General features: G+C 45.7%; 1 protein-coding gene across 2 annotated transcripts in view; it reads left to right on the forward strand.

The window, feature by feature from the left end:
* The first annotated feature begins 380 nt into the window (after nt 1-380).
* LOC128834882 (calpain-8-like) overlaps nt 381-20,019 on the forward strand; it is a 43,050-nt gene continuing 23,411 nt past the window's right edge. For both annotated transcript variants that reach the window (XM_054024046.1, XM_054024047.1), the window contains exons 1-5: nt 381-660; nt 8,665-8,734; nt 17,320-17,438; nt 18,785-18,918; nt 19,240-19,408. In XM_054024046.1, the coding sequence (XP_053880021.1) occupies nt 424-660; nt 8,665-8,734; nt 17,320-17,438; nt 18,785-18,918; nt 19,240-19,408 (729 nt within the window). In that variant the 5' untranslated portion in view covers nt 381-423. The remainder of the gene's footprint in view (nt 661-8,664; nt 8,735-17,319; nt 17,439-18,784; nt 18,919-19,239; nt 19,409-20,019) is intronic.

Consider the following 20,019-nt stretch of genomic DNA (forward strand, 5'->3'; position numbering starts at 1 on the left):
TCTATAACAGGCTGAACAAAACCCCTGGATCCAAGCACCCATGAAGGCTTAGAACTGATCTGAATTATGTGGCTCGGAGCCATCTTTAGTATTAAAACACTTTCCCCCTTATTCCCTGCCCTCTGCTAAAATATATAGAGAGAGGGAACTCCCAGGCTGTTATACAAATAGAGAAGATAATGAGAGCCAGAATCTACAGTGAGTCATGAAACCAGGTTCTTTGTTTCCTCCCAGCTTCTCCTTCCTCTTGTCTTGAGTACATATTTGCACTTGCATTGTGCCTCCTCCCTCCAAAGGTGCTGGACTGTGTAATGTGTTCACTCGCTCCACCCCACCTGGTTGCTCACTTATATTCATCCCCTCTTGTTCACAAGGTAGGAGCTGTCCTGTCCTGACACAACAACCCGCTGGAGGCAAACAGTGATGGCAGGAGTCGCAGCTAAGTTGGCCAAAGAGAGAGCTGTATTAGAAGGGCTTGGCTCCAATGGGAAGGCAGTGAAGTATTTAAATCAGGATTATGAGGCTCTGAGGCAGCAGTGCTTGCAGTCTGGCACTCTGTTTAAGGATGAAGAATTCCCAGCCGGTCCTTCTGCCCTGGGCTATAGGGACTTGGGGCCGTATTCCCCTAAAACGCAGGGTATTGTTTGGAAGCGACCCACGGTAAGAGAGCTTCATCGTTACATGTTTTACTAGATTCAGATCAAATAAGATTCAACCTGAACTTTCACTCCAAAATCCAAACTGAATCTGAGCTGGAACTTTCTTGAAGTCTAGAAAAGGCATAGATTATCCTTTCCTTTCATTCTTTGTCACCTTTCCTCATCTCCCCGGTTCTAACCAGAAGTGAAAGTAATGGAGTATCATAAAAAAGGCTGCTGTCCAACTTCAAGCCCTTTGGGATGTGAGAAGCCCCAGAAATGTTGAGGGAGAGCCTGTTCTCATAAGATTTCCAGCACCACTCTGCAGATATGAGAGGTTTCAGTACGATTGAGAAAAGCATCTGAACTTTTGATGCTTATCCAAATGGAACCTTCAAACCTCCTGGGAATTACTTGTCACCAGTTAAAGCTTATTACTGGCGTCATGTGTTTCCCAGTATTACTCCAGGAAAATTAGGCTTGTACTAAAATAAAAGTTTTAAAAATTCCAACCCCCAAAACACCATAATTTGAAGAGCTGGTTGAAATGTTCTGAATGAAATTTATTTTTAATTTTAAAAAATGGGCTTTTTCATGAAAAAATTAGAGTTGTCAATGAAAATGAAAAATGTAGGGGTTTGGGCTTTTTTGTTTGTTTTTTGTTTATTGGGTTTCCTTTTTTCCCTTGTTTCTCTCCTTTTCCCTCTCCTTTTTTCCTTCAGTGATAAAAGGAAAAATTGGTAAAAAGGAAAAAAGAATGGGGGGGGGGGGGGGTAGGGGAGGGGTGTGTGTGAAACTTTAAAACTGAACACACACCTCCTCCAAGATGAAAACATTCAAAAAAGAAAAATTTCAAAATAAAAAGTGTTGCAAAAATTTTCAAATGAATGAAAAATTGAAACTTACTGCATTAAAATAACATTTTTTATTACAATTCTCCACCCTACCCCCCTTATTTTTTGACAGCCTCCTAATTTGGCACTTGAATACTTTGTGCATGCGTGCTAGGGAAACACATCTTGTATATGTCCACACTTGACATTGGATGAGAAAACATTTTAACTCACACATTTGAATTAACATGTTGTTAAACACCACTCACTGCCTAGCGTAGACAGAGTCACGATGACCAACATATTAGCTGGTCATGGACTACCTTAGGGTTAACACTGAAGATTAATAGAAGGGCTAAATCCTCCAGCCCTGAATGGTGCAAAGCCAGCCAGGGCAGGAATTCTGTATCCCCTGCACGTTGCAGCAAAGTGGTGGAAGGGAACCTGGGGGAGGGACAGAGTCATAGACAATCTACAAAGTGCTGCTGGACTATGCCCTGTGCAGAGAGGCTGTGTAGAACACTACTGCAGCTTCAAGGATGCTATAGCAACCACAAGGGCAGCTTGAGTGCTCTGTGCCCCGCCCCAAGTTGTGGCGAAGGATCCTAACCCTCCATTTATTCATTCACCTGAGAAGGGACCAGGAATGACTTTTGAAAGGAATGGAAATCTTCAGTGAGAAGTAACATGCTTAAAGGTCCTGCTCATTTCCCCCCTGGATTCTCCATTCTGCAGGGTTTTGGTTTTTTTGCTGTAAGCTCTGCCCTGGATTCTGGGGGAATGGAATTACCCTTCACCTGATTTTGTCTGAACTGGGTGGTGGTGACTCAGAGTCTGTAAGTTCCTGCTGGGAAAATGGCCAGTCATGAAACAAACACTCAGTGCTAAATGCACCCCTGCTCCCGGTGCATAGTGCATCTCTGTTTTATGGACACATATCCTTCCATCACAGGCCTTTTTTCTGTGCTTTGTCACTAGGTTTGTATAAAACTGATTGGAGGAAAGTAGACAATGCCTAGGAAGACATGTACTGTCTAATCACTTGGCATAGATTCAGAAACGACAGGTATCGCAGCGTATGTCTACACTGCAATTAAAAACCCGCTGAGGCTGGTGCCAGCTGACTTGGGCTCGCAGGGCTCAGCTAAGGGACTGTTTAATTGTGGTGTAGGGTAAATGCTTAGGCTGGAGGCTGAGCCCTGGGGCCTGCCTCCCTCGCAGAGCCCAGGCTCCAGCCCAAGCCTGAACATCCTCACTGCAATTAAACAGCCCCTTAGCTGAACCCTGCGAGCCCAAGTCAGCTGGCACCGGCCTCCGTGGGTTTTTAATTGCAGTTAGGGTGACCAGACGTCCCGATTTTATCAGGACCGTCCCGATATTTCCTTGTTTGTCCCGCGTTTGACACTGGACAAACAAGGAAATGCCCCGGAGCCTAGAGCCCGGAAGTGCTCGCGCCCCCCCCCCCCGCCCCGACTCCGCCCCCTCTTCCCCCAATTGGCTCCCTCCCCGAATCCCCACCTCTTCCCCGGGATCACCATTCCCCCTCCCTCCGCAAGCGCTGGAGGGAGGCCCGGGAGACTCAGGGGAAGCGCGGGGCCGGGGTGAGTAACAGTCCGGCCTGGCCCCGAGCAGGCAGGACTCAGTTGGGTGGTAGGGAGAGGAGGGGGGCGGCCCGCGGGGCCAGGCGGCGGCTGTTCTCACCCCCGGCCAGCGGGACTCGGGAGCAGCCGCTGCTGCAGCTCCCACTGCCGCGGGGGAGGAAGCGGCCATGGCGCTCCGCAGCTGCGGCGCCTCCGAACCCCCCAAGCCGGGGCCTGCTGCGGGGACCCAGCAGCGTGTATGCTGGGCCCTGCCCCTGGCCAGTCACGTCTGGGCTGCCCAGCTGGTGCTATCCCGCGGCGGCCCCGGGGCGGAGGCATCGGCAGCCCAGCCCCGTTCGTTCCCCTGCGGGACGGGGGGGGCTGGGGCCTGCTGCCCCCACTCCGGGGCCGCCGCGGGATAGCACCAGCTGGGCAGCAGCCCAGACATGACTGGCCAGGGGCTGGGCGCAGCGTGCGCGCTGCTGGGTCCCCGCAGCAGGCCCCGGCTCGGGGGGTTCGGGGGCGCCAGAGCTGCAGCCGCGGAGCGCCATGGCCGCTTCCTGCCCCCGCGGCAGTGGGAGCTGCAGCAGCGGCTGCTCCCGAGTCCCGCTGCCCGGGGGTGAGAACAGCCACCGCCTGGCACCGCGGGCCGCCCCCCTCCTCGCCCTACCACCCAACTGAGTCCTGCCTGCTCGGGGCCAGGCCGGACTGTTACTCACCCCGGCCCCGCGCTTCCCCTGTGTCTCCCGGGCCTCCCTCCAGCGCTTGCGGAGGAAGGGTTTTTTTTTTGGCCCCGCCCCTCGCCACGCCCCCCCACGTCACGCCCCCCCCACGTCACCCCCCCCCCCCCACGTCCCGATATTTGTCTTGGATGATCTGGTCACCCTAATTGCAGTGTAGACGTACCCTAACTGAAAATGAGTCACGCTGGGCTCTTTTGCCACCAGGTGCTGCTGCAGCAGAGATCTGCAGTACGTGGGCTGTTGGGAGGGGGCTGCTCAGTGCCCCAGCCCCCTTCCTACACCCTACCCACCCAGAGAACAGGATACTGTGGGGGGGTGGGCGGGGAAGGTTGCTCAACAATGGGCCAAAAGCAGGCATAAGCAAAGCAGGCAACACCTCAGAGAGCTTTATCTCATGCAAGCTTAGACTCACAAGCTGACCCCGCTTCCTCTCCAGCAGCAGGATTAAAGGGAGAGCCAGCTCATGGACTAGTTCTCCTCTCAGGTGTTGCAGAAACCTCTCTTGTTAGGGCAGCATAAATCGTAAGGCCCACCCTGGCTCCCCCACCATCCAAAGATGTGTATTCTGAAGCAAGCTGTCTGGCAACAGGGCCCAGCTCCCACGGGGAAAGAATCTCAGTTTCTCTCTTAACACCTACATCCCAATAACTCTTCTGTATGCTGCTTATCACCAGGGCCGGCCCACAACATTTTGGCACCTGAAGCAGGGAGCTCAAATGACGTCCCCATGCCTTCTCACTTGGGCCAAAACTTTGAAAGGTCTCAATTCTGCCTTCTTCCTGTTCCACTCCTCTCATGGTACTGCTCTGCAACCTACCCCAATAAAGGAGAACTAACAACTTAAAATGCCTTGTTCAAAAATTTTAAGTAACACTTAACTTTAAAACACCTGAACAGCAAATGTAAGTTTTCTTGTCTGCATAGTAAACACTGGCATTTTTATCTGTTTGAATAATCAAAGTGGTGCTTTCCGTGTCTTCTTGGTTGCAAAGATTTGAACTGCTTCCTGAATGTCCACAGTCGGGGCCAGCTCATACTCTATTGAGATGGTTGCAAGGCCGACCAGCCTCTCCTGTGTCATTGTGGAGTGTAGATGTGTTTTTATTAACTTCAGCTTGGAGAAGCTGCGTTCTCCACTGGCAACTGTTACAGGAAGTATTAGAAGTATGTGCAGAGCAAAAAAAGCATTTAGAAAGAGGGTGGTCATCTTATTCGTGCACATATATTCCAGAACAGCCTTTGGAGTTGATCCTGCTGAAATGTATCTTGAAAGGGCTTTCAGTTCATCACCTAAATCACTCGCATCAATATCGCGCATGTCATCATGTGTCAACACTGTCTCTAGTGCCCTGCATTGCTGGTGTAGGTCTTCAGGTATAGTGAGGAGTTTTGGAATATCATAAACATCCCAAATATACTGCTGTGTTCCTTGAGCCTCATGAAACGTTCTTCAACTGACTGTATTGCACAATCTAGCACCTGGTTAAAGAATTCAACTTTGAATTGTTGTTTGGGGTCTCTTATGGGATTATCCCGTGCCTCATAATTAAAATGTTGTCTTCTTTGGTGACTCTTATATTCTTAAATGGGTGGGAAAATAGCTTCAGTGTGAAGTTCCTCTGCCAACTTCTGTGCACTCTTCAGAACGTTTTGAAATCCCGCATCTGACAGGTAAGACTGTAGGTATGACTTTGCTTTGTCCAGTTGTTCCATTGCTCCAGATATATCAAGATCAACACCTTGGAGTCTCTTGCTTACAACATTTATTTCAAACAGTATGTCATGCCACAACACTAAGCCACACAGAAATTTGAAGTTATGTATGTTTCTGGTGAGTCAATTTCCCTCTGCCACTGTTCTCCCACAGATAGTTCCTGTCATAGCATTATCCTCCATAATGGCAACTATGGCATCATCTATCTTCCCAATTTGGTGTTTGATAGGCTTTATCGCCTCCACTTGACTTTCCCATCGTGTGGCACTCAGTGATTTCAGTGTCAGAAAGGATGTTCCCAGATATTGCTTCAAAATTTGCCATTGATGAGTTGATGCAGAGAAAAATACATAGATCCTTTTAATTACATTAAAAAATTCAGCAGCCTCACTAGAAGCTGATGCCACATCACTGACCACCAAGTTCAATGAATGAGAACTGCATGGGACAAAAAAAGCTCGAGGGTTTAACTCTCGGATCGGTGTCTGCACTCCTCTGTTCTTTCCTCTCATGTTGGCAACATTATCATAGCCCTGACCTCTCATGTCAGCTATCGCAATTCCCATATCTTCCAGCTTTTTAAGAAGCACATTTGTCATACCAGCTCCTGTAGTATCAACAATGTCAATAAATTCTAGAAAATGCTCTCTGACAATCACCATTGCAGGGACATTTTCACTAGGTTCTGTTGTTGTTACAAAACACACCATTAAAGTCATTTGTTCTGTATGGCTGATGTCAGGTGTGCAATCCAGAATAACAGAGTAATATCTTGCTGACTTGGATCTGCCACAATCTTCTGTTTGACTTTTGTTGCCAGTAACTGTATGATCTCATTTTGAATTGTTTTTCCAAGGTAGTGGTGTGTGTACATTTCTTGGGTAGTGACTCTTCTTAGATGCTCCTTGAGTACAGCATCAAACTCAGCCATCAGCTCCACAATTTTAAGGAAGTTTCCATTGTTTGGCACATACAGCTGATCTGAAGTGCTATGCAGTGCTAGGTTTTGGGTAGCAAGCATTCTCACAATGGCAGTGAGTCTTTTCAGAACATTTTGCCAGTAAAGAGACGCTGATGCAATTTTCTCTTGATGCTGATCATCTATAGTGGCCTTTAATCTTAGTCTCATCTCAAGCTCTTTCCACCTATGGAATGCTCTCTGGTGATTTGGTGCCTTCTCATGGCATGCCAGATTTCTAGCCAGATTTTTCCAGTCCTTTGTTCCTGTAGAACCCAATGTGGCTGGAACATTAGACTGGAAGAGTTTGCAACAAAAACAGTATGCAGCATTCTGGGTTTTTGAGTACATAAGCCATGTCCTCTCCACTTTGTCACCATTGGGGATTTCATGCCAGTAATGTGTTGGATGGAAACTTCTATTTTCATTGTCTTTGGGGAACATGAAGTTTTTCACTTGCTGTGGCCCATGCAGTACAAGGAAGTCCCTCAGGCTATTGCTCAAGTGGGTCCACAGTCCTGGATCATCTAGACTTAAGGAACTAAACTCAGCAGCAGCTGTTTCTTGCGCCTCCACCACGCTCTTCTCTGATCTACACTTTTCTTCAGGAATATGCATGGTTACATCCATTTGAGATGGAGATATGGATGCTGCAGTAGTTGCCAGGTCACCTGCACTCTGACTAACTGGAAGATCAGGCATCTCCTCACCACTCACATCCTCGCTGGGGCCGGAAGGCTCACCGTGAACATTTGTGTCTATGTGTCTCAGGAGAGCTCCTTCCTGCTTAGATAGAAAAGCTTCCTTTGCTTGCTTGCTTTTTCTGAATGCTGCCCCAGACGGGCGTTTTCTTCTTTCACTCACGACTGCTGTTCTGTGCCAGCTATAGTGGCTTTCAACACTCAATTGAAGGGGACAAATAAGCAGACTGGTAGCAGGGCCTGAGTGAGGGAAGATATCAGCCTTTTAAGGGCCTAACTGGCTCCTACTACTTCAGTTGACTGCCTGTTCTCCTCAAGTGGGTTCAGGGAAGCAGCAGGAAACAGGAAGCTCCCTTTGAAGCTGGTGTTAATCAGTCCAGGCTCCTGGGGGTGCTAGAGAGGTACATAAGAGGCTCCTCCTCCTCTCTCTCTCCCTGTAGCTCCTGCTGCTTTCTGTTATTCCCTCTCACCTTTTCTTCTGCCTGCCTGTTATGTCTGTTGTGCCCTCCTTCCTCCAGCACAGCACTCCACCATCTCTGTACATCCAGAGCAGAGAGAATACATATGCACCAGCAGCAGACACAATTTTCTACACTCTAGGTCCTAGTGGTGCCCCTCCACAGTCTGGCACCTGAGGCGGCCGCCTCAGTTCGCCTCCTGGTAAGGCCAGCCCTGTTTATCACCTTCATTTAGAAACTCACGTGAAGTGCTCAGAGCAAGTGAAGACTTTTGTCCTTGGAGAGAATGGAGAGACCTTAAACCATGTCCTAGTTTTAAAATAATTGGAGGATTTTATTCAGACTTTTCAAACAATTGCACCTTTGAGCAAGTAGTGGGTATGGACAATTTCATCCCTAATTGTAACTTGAGGGCTATTCAGACTTGCAGTGGAGAGAAAAGACATTCTAACTTAAAATCCCTGGCTGGCCCCAAAAGAAGCTTCTGAAAAAGTGGGAGAATTACAAAAGCTAATAGCAATAGAAATGTTTGCATATGTAGTCTTTCACTGTATTGAAAATGGGTGTGGGAAGTTCAAACACTAGCCCAATAACAGCAGGATGTTAGTGCCTGAGTACCAGAAAGTGAAACTGACCAACCTACTTCAATTGATTGAGCTCAATGAACTGCAAAGTAAACAAAAATGGCCAAACCCTGAAGTTCCTTCTCAGTTTTTACTCACTCCCTATTCAGGCAAAACGCTCATTGATGTCAATGGCAGAAATGACTGAGTAAGGGCATTGATTTGGCTCAAAGGGTGTAAAGTATATTAGAATTTAAAGTTCAGCTGAGTTTTCATAACCTGAGATGTTGCTAATAACACAGGCAAAGAACACTTTTCCAATGTTTTTTTTTTTAATCTTGATCTTTTAAATATATTGGAAATGTTTACATTTTCTCTTTTTCTGGATTTTGAATTGAAATAATATGGGTCAGAAACAAACTGCAGCTTTTGTCAGACCACCAACAATAACATGAATTTAACAACATTATTTTCAGGAGTTATGTACCAATCCTCAGTTTATAGTTGGAGGAGCCACTCGGACAGACATTCGCCAAGGGATCCTGGGTGAGTAGAGTAATTGAGCAGAATTTTGCTTGTTTTAGAGACAGGAAAATACCTTTTGTTATTTGAAAAGCCATATAACACACTACCTAAGTATATTCCATTCTGCACTACACAGAAGCAAAAAGGCAAGAACCTACTACTTCTACCAGCTAATGGAATTACTCTTTTTAGATCAAATAATTGAAATCTGTGCCGAAGGTCACAGGTTCAAACCCTGCTGATGATCCCCAGGAGGGGTTTTTATATCATTTCCTCCCAAACTCACACATATATTCACATAACAGCACACATAATGCTCATTCATTCCTATTTACATAGCAAGTTTGAAGTTCAGCTATTTTTGAGTTACCACTTTAAAAAGTAAGAAATTTTTATACTAGGGAAAAATATGTGCTTGTGGGATTTTTTTAACCCCGTCATAACTTTACAATAAAAATGTGTTGTTGTTTTTTTTAAAAACCCTGTCATATCTTTAAAATAATTGGGGGATTTTATTCAGACTTTCCAACTAATTTCACCTTAGAACAGTTAATGAGCATGGACAATTTCATCCCAGAAGCTCAATATTTCCGAAAGGTCTGAGTGTATGAGAACAAGGGGTTAAAATGGAAATTGTTTTACAACCTTAACAACAGTGGTCTGTGCTATTATCTGCCATATCAACATACGGGCAGGACAATCCATCTGGTCGTGGCCACAAGTGAGGAATGCTGACCACATCGTTCAGAAATTAATGGAGCACATCAGCTCAGCAGGGTCCTCCTTAACAAGTAATTTGTTCCAATTTCATGTTGAACATTCTATTTCTACAGCATTTGGTGCAGAACAGTGAGCAAATAATGGAGAAAGAAAGGGGAGACCATACACCAGGCGCACAGTTTAAATATAGCAGGCCAAGGTGGCACCAAACATTTCTCCTTGAATTGCAGAGCAGCATTGATTAATGTTTGGAAGACATTTTATCATCCATCATAGCAAAGTTGACTCTTCCTTACCTGCTTTTCGAATGCTGCTTTACATAGAACTTTAATAGGGGCTTTAACTGTTTTTTTTTTATTCCTTTTTAAGGCCTTATTCTAACCCAACACATGCCCTCTTTCTTTGCTACCCAACTGGTAAGATCCATCATTGGAAAGCAGCAGCAGCATTACAGGCTTTCCTGCCAACACACACAGCCTAAAATTCTGAAAGCCCTGTAATAAGAACTTGATAGATTAGTTACATTGCGTCTGAGCTCCCTCTTCTCCCAGGTGCTTACTGCAGTAGTTCTAACCATACCTCAGTCTCATCAATTGTGCAAATAAGATTCATGCCATTTCTGCAAATCATTGACAGTAAATGACACAAGTGCTGCCCCAGTAAACACAGCTCCATTAAAGCAATTGCTAGAAAATCCCTCAGTGTGTGTGTTCCAATTGCTAAAAATAAGAGGCACATCATATACTTGCGCCAGAATATTTACTCACTTAACGCTGGATCAGGGCATAGGAGATCACTTACTGCATTTTCGGAGGGTTGTTCAGTAAGAATAGTAAAGGCTCCATTTCTTGTCAGCATCACAGTCTATGAAGTTTCTGTAATGGATGTGGATTTTTTTACATGCCCAGAATACAAACCTCTTTTCCATGGCAGCTTACAAGCTAAGGGACTGGAGCATACTTCCAGCCCTGTCTGGTCTGACATACAAACATCGTTTTAGTTAATGCCATAAATAGAATTCAGGCTCCCTCAGGGCCAGTTGTTCCAGCTCCTTCTTTACCTTCTTCATTTCAGCCCCCGCGTGGAAGTCTGACAGCCTTGCGGCATTTTGCAAACAGAGACTTTCACCGTGGACTAATGCCAAAGTAAATCATATAGCAGGAATAATAAAGATGGGCCAAAACTAATACCCCTCCTCTGAACTAGGGGGTGGGGCATATTTCTGAGATTTCCTAACAGAGTCCTGTGGGCAGAACCCCAAAGCCGTGGAGCTGATCACTCCATAACTTTTGGGGAGGTTCTTGAAATCGGAATCAAAATTGTCTGGCTTGAGCCCATCTCTCAAAACAATCCTTTTTGGCTTGTGGGAAGAGTAGAAAATCAGGCTGATAATATAATGATGGCCGGCTTGCCTCTCTGTATAGAATCGCTTCTATCAGCTCCACAGTACTCTGTCCCTTTATAAAAATACATACATACATACATACAGTAACTCCTCACTTAAAGTCGTCCCAATTAACGTTGTTATGTTGCTGATCAATTAGGGAACATGCTCATTTAAAGTTGTGCAATGCTCCACTATTACGTTGTTTGGCTGCCTGCTTTCTCCACAGCTGGCAGCCTCCCTATGCTGTCCGTGTCCCTCCCCACCCCGCTACCCACAGCGCCTCCCACCCACTGGCAGACCCTGCAGATCAGCGCCTTCCTCCTCCTCCCCCTGTCTCCTGCCCACGGCAATCAGCTGGCTTGCGGTGTTCAGGAGGGAGGGGGAGGAGTGAGAACTTGGCGCAGACTCCCCCTCCCTCCCCTGCCTCCTGAACACCTCAAACCAGCTGATTGCCCCAGGCAGGAGGCGGGGGGGGGGGAAGGGGGAGAGCCTGCGCGCCAAGTCCTCGATCCTCCCCCCTCCCTCCTGCCTCCTCAACGCTGCAAGCCAGCTGATTGCCCCAGGCAGTAGGGAGGGGGGAGGAGCGAGGACGCAGCGGGAGAAGTAAAGGGGGGGGAGGGGAGAAGAGGCGGGTCAACGGTGGGGGCTTGGGGGAAGGGGTGGAGTGGATGGGCTGAGGGTTGAGCCCCCTGCCCCCGGCAAAGTCAGTGCCTGTGCTTGCAAGAACAGCAAGAGGAGCAGCCGGACAATCCATCCTCTTCCACTCTCTGACTCCACCACCCCAAGCTTCATACTCAGCAGTGAGAATTGTAGAATTAAATTGTTTCTTTAACATTGTTTAAAACTTATACCTGTATGAAATTACTTCTTTAAAATTGTTTAAAATGTATATAATGCTTTTTGTCAGGCAAAAACATTTTTTCCTGGAACCTAACCCCCTCTATTTACATTAATTCTTATGGGGAAATTGGATTCGCTTAACATCGTTTCACTTAAAGTTGCATTTTTCAGGAACATAACTACACCGTTAAGTGAGGAGTTACTGTAAATAAAATCGACTTGAGTTAGGAGCATAACCAGGGAGCATATCTTTTAATGTTCAGGTGGTAGTTGCTTAACACTGAGGCTACAGTGGGCCTCTTTGTTATTTAATCTAATAACTTGAATATCAAAGTGCTGATTATTAAGCCCTGTATGTAAAACGCTTTTATTGAAACAAACTCTGGTTACATATTTACATAAGTCAACTGTGTGACCCACTGACTAGTCCCTTAGGGGAATAAACCCCATTTTTTATACTACTTTGTGACATGTTTTGCTTTTAAAAAGAACACTAAGGTCTGAGTTACAGTCTCACTCCATTAAACTTTATTTCTTTGACAACAGCGTAAGTTAGATGAATATCAGCGTGGCGAGTTTGATGGGAACTTGAAAGACTGGAAATATTTTAAATGCACTCTTTGAACCATTGCTTTTTGATGGCCTCCTTACAACTTAAAATGCAGAGTCACACCCACTCTATTATTTAAAGGTGACCTGTGAAGTTTCCTTACAGCAATCCAAATAAGTTAACCCCAACATTATTTGGTGAAGGCCTCAAATAGCAAGTGGCAGAGATTTATTTTTTAAAAATAAATATTATTTTACATCCACTGGGATAAAAATACACTTAAAATAGCTTTCCAGATCCATGCCATTTGCATTTATAAAGTGCTGTTCATCTTGAAGGCTCCTGAAGCGCTGTACACACTTTAGAAACAGAGGGCCAGATCCTCTGCCAGTGTTCACGGGTGTAGTCTCATCGAAGCCAATAGAGCTATGCCTGTTCACACCAGTTGAAGATCCGTCCCATACACACTCTCTCTCTGTGTGACAATTATATATGCATAGCTAAAGTGCCCATTCAGGCAAAAACCTAGCTGTGAGAGATGTCTTCTAGTAAAGGTGGATCTGAACTGTACTAAGTATATTTGGGGATTCTTTTTGGCCTCTTAACACAGGAGTATGCTTAATACTAGTGGTTTCTGTGACAGGTTTCATTGTATAATATGTTTACCCACATAAAGCCCATCTCCATAGGCTGTGGGGTTTCTGATAGCTGCTATATCACAGACTGATGCATTCTGGGGATCAGGGAATCGGAGGCCAACTAGATAGTTTTTGAGGAACGTAAAAGCTTATTTCTTTGTTGAATGTCCCTTTGCACCGCTTCTATTTGCAGCATTTAACACACAATTATAGAGTTTAACTCATTTTAGTACAAAACTTCAACAGGCCTCCTTTAAAAGTAGTAAACTTGTTGACCTCATGTATTGTAATCCACTGCACTGCAGAAGTCGGGTAGTCCGTGGCACGTGCTGGCAGTGAAGGGTAGAACTGAGAGTCAAGTCTGGGTAGAGGCAGGGCCGGCTCCAGGCACCAGCCCACCAAGCTTGTGCTTGGGGCGGCACCTGGATGGGGGCGGCGTGGTGCGGTGCTCTGGCTCCGGCCGCCGGGGAGAGCGGGGCCATGGCCAGGCTCGCCGCCCTCCCCCCCACGCTCTGGACGCCGGGGAGAGCGGAGCCCCGGCCGGGCACTCTGCCCTCCTCCCAGGGCTCTTCCCCCCAGCCGCCGGGGAGAGTGGAGCCCTGGCCGGGGCTCGCCGCCGGGGAGAGCGGAGCCCTGGCCGGGTCTCACCGCCCTCCCCACAGGGCTCCGGCCGCCCTCCCCTGGCGCCCTCCGCTGCTGGCGGGGGCGGGGGGGTGGTGGTGGCCGGAGGCTTTTTTGCCTGGGGCGGCAAAAAAGCCAGAGCCGGCCCTGGGTAGAGGGCAGATGTTGAAGGAAAGGATCACAGGCTGGGAACTAAGAGAGTGAGAGCATTTTGCCTGGGATCTATTCTGAGCTTAAGGGCTTGCTGAAATAGCAGGAAATGTTTAATACAGAGATACCTCTGAGCCGCAAAATTCAGATCTGGGTTTCAAAAACTCTAAATGTGGGGAGTTTCTTTTCTCTCTCAATCTCCCCCCACCCCCAATCTGGGCTTTCAGTTTGGGTCCATCTCTGCTTGACTAGATCATTGACTAGAGAATTAAATTCTTACCAGTTTAGACACTTTTAGCATTAGTAAAAGAAGCCTCTGTGTGGATTTTATTTTATAGTCACCATGGTGAGCAGATATTTTAACACAGGCACTTTTCTGACTACGACTGCACTTCAAATGTACTTCAGTTAAGTATGTGTTCTCGATGAGTCCTTTTTTCTCTTTGGATTTACTAAATTCACTTTCTAGGAAATTGAAGCCAAATTTCCCTCAGTATTTGAAAGCTGATTTCTAATCAGCAACACTATCCCTGAACACCTTGCCTTGGCAGGCTTTGGTGGTGCTGCATAGGTTTAGGTTTCAAAGAGAGGTGTCTGAGCTCTGAACTATATAATAGGCACACACTGGTAGGAGCAACAGAAAGCTGTGAAAATTGCCATCGAGTAGGATTAGAAAAATGGCTTTGTCAGTCTCTCTAAAAACAGAACACTCACATTTTAATTAGTGAGATTTTGATAACTATCCATGTATTGTTATTGTTATTGCAGTGATGCGTAACAGCCCCAGTCTATTGTGTAGGCACTGTACAAACAGAGATGTCCCTGCCCCCAAAGCTTACCTTGTAAGTAAGCCTAGCTCTTTGATCTAAGTAACTTAGGCCCAATCCTGAAAATGTTTTGACATCGCTAATTCCAGCACCCTCATTGAGCCACATTCAAGTCTATAGGGCCCTGCGTGGTGAGAAGGGTCTGACGTGCAGCATTGAGGTCAGTGTTGAACCATGATTCCTTATTTGAGAATACCTGACTGAGGGCTGATCTATCCACAAACTTGCGCCAAAATAACGAAATGGGGTTTATTCACATTTTTGTTATTTCAGTGCCAGGCTGTGCATGGCTATCATACAGTTTCATTTTAAATAGGACAGTTCTATTCTGAAATAAGAATATCCACATATAGACTTGCACCAAAATAACAAATGGTACCACTTAAAAGCAATGTAGTTCTTTTGGTGGGAGTTGTGAGTGGATACGCCAGCCCTTAATGTCTATCTAAAATATAGTTATAGTTTGGATTAAAGCTCGTGACGCATGCTGGTGGGTGTAACTGCTGCCCTTCGTTTAAGATAGTAGAAACAGTTACGTTAAGTTTTGTTATAAAAGAATAGTGGTCTCTAAATCAAAGCACAGGCACATGGCACTGCTTAAAACAAAAGGCTCACCAAAGGCTATTCAGGAATTTCTACTATGTGAGCAGAGGGCTTTGCTGATATTGTTGTGAGAAGCAGAAAAGCACACATACAAAGAGAGAATGAAGCTTCAGACACAATCTGGACAAGAATGATGTGTGGCCCTGAGAGAAGCCTAGAAAGAGGGGTTATGGGTCTGGCGCTGGCTAAAAGAGGTTTAGTGCTGTGAGCAAGGAAACTATTGTTTGGTTCCTCCTCTTTTCAGAGAAACAGGACTTTGAACACTCCTTGTAAATAAACAAGATGCATTAAAAGGTCCCTGACTCCATCATCAAATTTTCCTCCTAACTGGAACAACATGCAAGATCCCATATTTTTCTGATCCAGCCTCTTTTGAAGGAAGTAGAAATGATTGAGTGATGGAATTTGCTGGCATTTGCCTAAATGCTAGGACAGAGAGAGATTTCCCATGGGGAATTCTTGCGAAGGACTTCACTTTGTGGGCACGTGCGCTGTCCTAGGAGAACAGGACCTTACATTACTATAGTAAGACTCAGAATTAGCACAGGGAAGGCTTCTCATTTAATTGAAGAGTCTATATAGTTTTGTGCTGACTAAACATTCCCAAGGTGGCCATCCTTGAGGTTAAGCAAATCCCAGCTGCTGACATTCAGTAGTTAATGGGGCAGGCTCTATTTCAATAGTTACAACAGCCTGGCCTGTAACACAGAGGAGACATTTCCAGATATCACATATGGGGAGAACTCTACCTCCTCCTTACCAATTGGCTGTGTCTGTTCTCTGCTGGATGCTGTTATAGCAGGAATACCAGAAGAGCTGCTCCACCATCTCCTCAAAGATAGCACTGTGTGCTTCAGAGCAGGCTAGCAGCAGCTGACGAACTGGGAGGCAGGGGAGCCAGTAGTCGGGATACATAGAAAGATGAGGATTTAAATCCTCACTTCAAAAGCTGTTGTTTTCCTCTCCACATCAGGAGCCCCTGCTCTACCACATCCCCCTGCTACCACAAGGACTATGATTAATTCTGCTTCTTCAACAGTGCTCATGTGGGGCAAAACATGTGTGATACTAGAGCTCAGTGCTAGCAACATGTATGGACCCTGCATGTATGCAAAGCGGTTCTGAAATTCGCTCATGCTGCGTGCTGGTATCCTGGAAACATGGTGACACCAATATGGCATTTCCTTACCCTTTGGACCAGCATTGTCGTGAGGGGGAGGGGGACTATCTTTCTCATCTCCTCTCATGTCAGCTAACTTTTTTTTTTTTTTAAGAGCCAGGCCTTAAAACACGAACTACAATGCTGGGAGAGCTATGCATGTTTTAGTTTGAGAGTTACACTTCGCTAAATGATGGGCACTTCATTCATTCATACAAACAGGTCTCAGAATTTTCTGGGGGGCAGTTTAACCATCAGCAGTTTCCTAATTAGGCTTCTGATACTATGAGGTGCTGGGCACCTTCATTCCCATTCCAGGTTAACCTCAAGCTAGTGACAGTTGAGGGCATGCGGCTCCCAGCATCTCACAGGACTGGGTTGGATCTTCTGCTATAGTGAATACACTTATCTAATTTTTAAGAAGTTAACTGCTGCCCTCCGATATTAAAGCACATGCCAGTTTAGACTATTTGGGCCAGATCCTCAGTTGCTGATTTACACCAACTGATGATACTGCTATGTGTGTCCACATGAAGAAACAAAGGCTGGGTTAAACCCAAATATCTCAGTAGTATTTGTTAACCTGATCTTTTTCTAATGCCTCAGGGAGACATTTGGGGCCATGAAAGAACATGAAGTCTGTTTTGTTTTTTCCCCCATAGTATTTCCATCATCCAGAAATTAAAATGTTGTGGGAAGCCCAGATCTTGCATTGCTTCAGCCACATAAATTGCTCCCTGAAGGCATTAAAAAGCACATAAAAATATGGTCTAAACACAAATAAAACTTGAAATGGAACACCAAATCCACCACTGTCATCAGCCCTGGAAACTTTGGCAGAATTTTAATCAAGATTTGGGTGTAATTGTACTAAAAATACGAAAGCCAGAATCTGCCCCTCCCCCCCGGAAAAATAAGCAGAACAGATATATTTAAAAACAAACAAACAAAACAACCCAGCAACTAGACTTCCAATAGGATCTCACAGGGCACTGAACTTTGGCATTTTATTCAAAAGGTATTTCAAGAAGTGGTGTAGGGCGAAATGAGGAAACTGCAAGGCCCTATTTTTTTGATGCACATTTCTATCTTGAAACTTGTATGTTCTCAGGTGACTGCTGGCTCCTAGCAGCCATTGCATCTCTTACCTTGGATCAAGAAATCCTGAATCGAATTGTTCCCAAAGATCAGAGCTTCCAGAAGAACTATGCTGGGATCTTTCATTTCCAGGTAACTCTTGCTAATCCATCAAACAGGATCAAGATGTGAGGAACAAAAGAAAGATCCAATATTTAGGTAAATGTAGCTTGTCTCATTGCTGATGACCAGTTAGATATTCAGCAATTAAGGTGTGCAAGTGAGAGAGACAGGGAGGGGGAGAATAGAGGAGACTATAACAAAATGCAATTATACATACTCAGTGGGCTAGAATTCTGCTCTCTTACACCTGTGTAAACCTAGTGCTGCGCCATGGTGGCAAGAAAGTCACTCATAAGAACGTAAGAATGGCCGTAGTGGGTCAGACCAAAGGTCCATCTAGCCCAGTATCCTGTGTACCGACAGTGGCCAATGCCAGGTACCCCAGAGGGAGTGAACCTAACAGAGTAATGATCAAGTGATCTCGCTCCTGCCGTCCATCTCCACACTCTGACAAACAGAGTCTAGGGACACCATTCCTTACCCATCGTGGTTAATAGCCAGATTAATACCACTGTGATGTAGAGCAGAATATTCTAGATCAGGTTCCAACTTTTTCACACTGTAGGCCACATTTCAGCTCAGCCGGGAGACTGTCCTGTGGATTTGCCTGCCTCCCAATCTTTGTCAGGTTGTCCATCTCCCCTCTCATTTGTGACCACATAACATTCTGGTGGCAACTCCAGCAGTTACTTACTCAGAGAATTAATATTAGTTAAGTACACAGGCTTACATTTTCAAAAGTGACTAGTGTTTTGGGGTGCCCTAACTTGAAGTACTTTTTAAGGGGGCCTTATTTTTTCTGTGGGTGGGTGCACAGCATTTTCTGAAAATGAAGCCTTTTCAGGGTGCCTCAAGTTGGGCACCCTAAAGTACTTTTGAAAATTTAGGTCTTAATGCATCCCAGCTGCCAGCCAGCTCTTTGTAGACACCAAAAGTACTCCATGGACCACACTATGAGAATGTTCTAGATGTTCCATCCAAGGCAGCATTAATATTACTTATTAATAAATCTTCCCATAGTGCTTGTAAATGTACCAAAGCCTTACAGAATATAGTAAAGCAGAGAATAGAAAAAACATTGGTCTCTGTCTCAAATGATGTGCAGCGTAATATGGATGGGACAAAACGCAGACAACAGTTCACATATGGGAGACTGGGGAGAAATCAATGGGGAGGAGTCCAGTGTAGTAAGGATTCCTCAAAGTGGGTTTTCATGAGGGATGTGAAGATGGAGAAGAGAAGATGAATGGCCAACAAGAAGTGGGAGACTGTTCCATAGCACAAGGGGCAGTGAGAAGCAGAGAGTGGCAGGAGGATTTTTAGCAGGGAGGTAACTGTAGCACACAGCTCTAATCACCCTTTCTTTCTTTCCTTAGTTCTGGCAGTTTGGGGAGTGGGTGGATGTTGTTGTTGATGACAGGCTGCCCACCAAAAACGGGCAGCTGCTCTTCCTTCACTCAGAGGAAGGCAATGAGTTCTGGAGCGCCCTGCTGGAGAAGGCCTACGCTAAGTAAGTGGGGCTAATTCTGAGGGAGGCCGTAATAAGTGCAAGGAATGTGACTGTCTCAACCCATGCCAGTGCCAGGCCCAAACACATTCTGCCCTAGTGTCAGTGTCTTATTCCTCTTCCTTCCTCTCTCCACACCATTTCTTGTTTCCCACAAACACTTCAGGGAGCACTGCCAACCTTCTGCCTCAAAATGTTTTATCTGCTAGTTTCACAAGTAACACCTGTGAAACTGTTATTTCTGTAATGCAACTGTGACGTATGTGTGGAAACTGGCCGGATATTCCTTATTGCATGTCTGTTATCTTATTTTCTTCCCCATAGATTGAATGGCTCATATGAGGCTCTCACAGGAGGCTCCACTACAGAAGGGTTTGAGGATTTCACGGGTGGCATCTCTGAGTCTTACGATCTGAGGAAGGCCCCACCAAACCTATATCAGATCATCCAGAAGGCCCTGCAAGCTGGGTCATTGCTTGGCTGCTCCATTGATGTGAGATACTGCCAGTATTTTACTCTTTCACCATCAGAGCTCTGATCTGTGTAGTAGGGAAAGCTCAGGTCAGCAGCAGGCATTGTTACTATGGAAGGGCCTGTTTCAACACACACTGAAGTCAGTGGAAACTTTCTACTTATTTCAGTGGGCTTTGGTTCAGGTCCTAAATGGGCAACCACCCATTGTGGCTCCCTGCTCAGGAAAAAGCCTAATAATTAGAGCTGGGAACTAGGAATCATATTGCCAGGTTCTATTCCTGACTTTGCCTCTGATTGCCACTTCATTTTACTCATCTGTAAAATAGGCATAGCAGTGCTAACCTATCTCACAGGAATTGTGTGAGGTTTTATTAATTTGGGGCTATTGAAATCCTTGGATTAAAAGAGCTAGAGATGTATAAAGTGCTATTATCAGTACAAACTTCTTGAAAAATATTAGGTTAATGTTGACTCCCTGACTATCTATTTAGCCCTGATGTCTGACACGGCCTCATGTGTACTGGTGATGGCATGAGTCCCTCACAGAGTTGTGGCAGTCTGCCCCAAGCCTGATTTACCTAGTGACAGCATGTCAGCTCAAACTCCTCCACGATATTTCCTCTCTGACCA

Source organism: Malaclemys terrapin, chromosome 3, assembly GCF_027887155.1.
Source record: "Malaclemys terrapin pileata isolate rMalTer1 chromosome 3, rMalTer1.hap1, whole genome shotgun sequence".
Lineage (NCBI taxonomy): Eukaryota > Metazoa > Chordata > Testudines > Emydidae > Malaclemys > Malaclemys terrapin.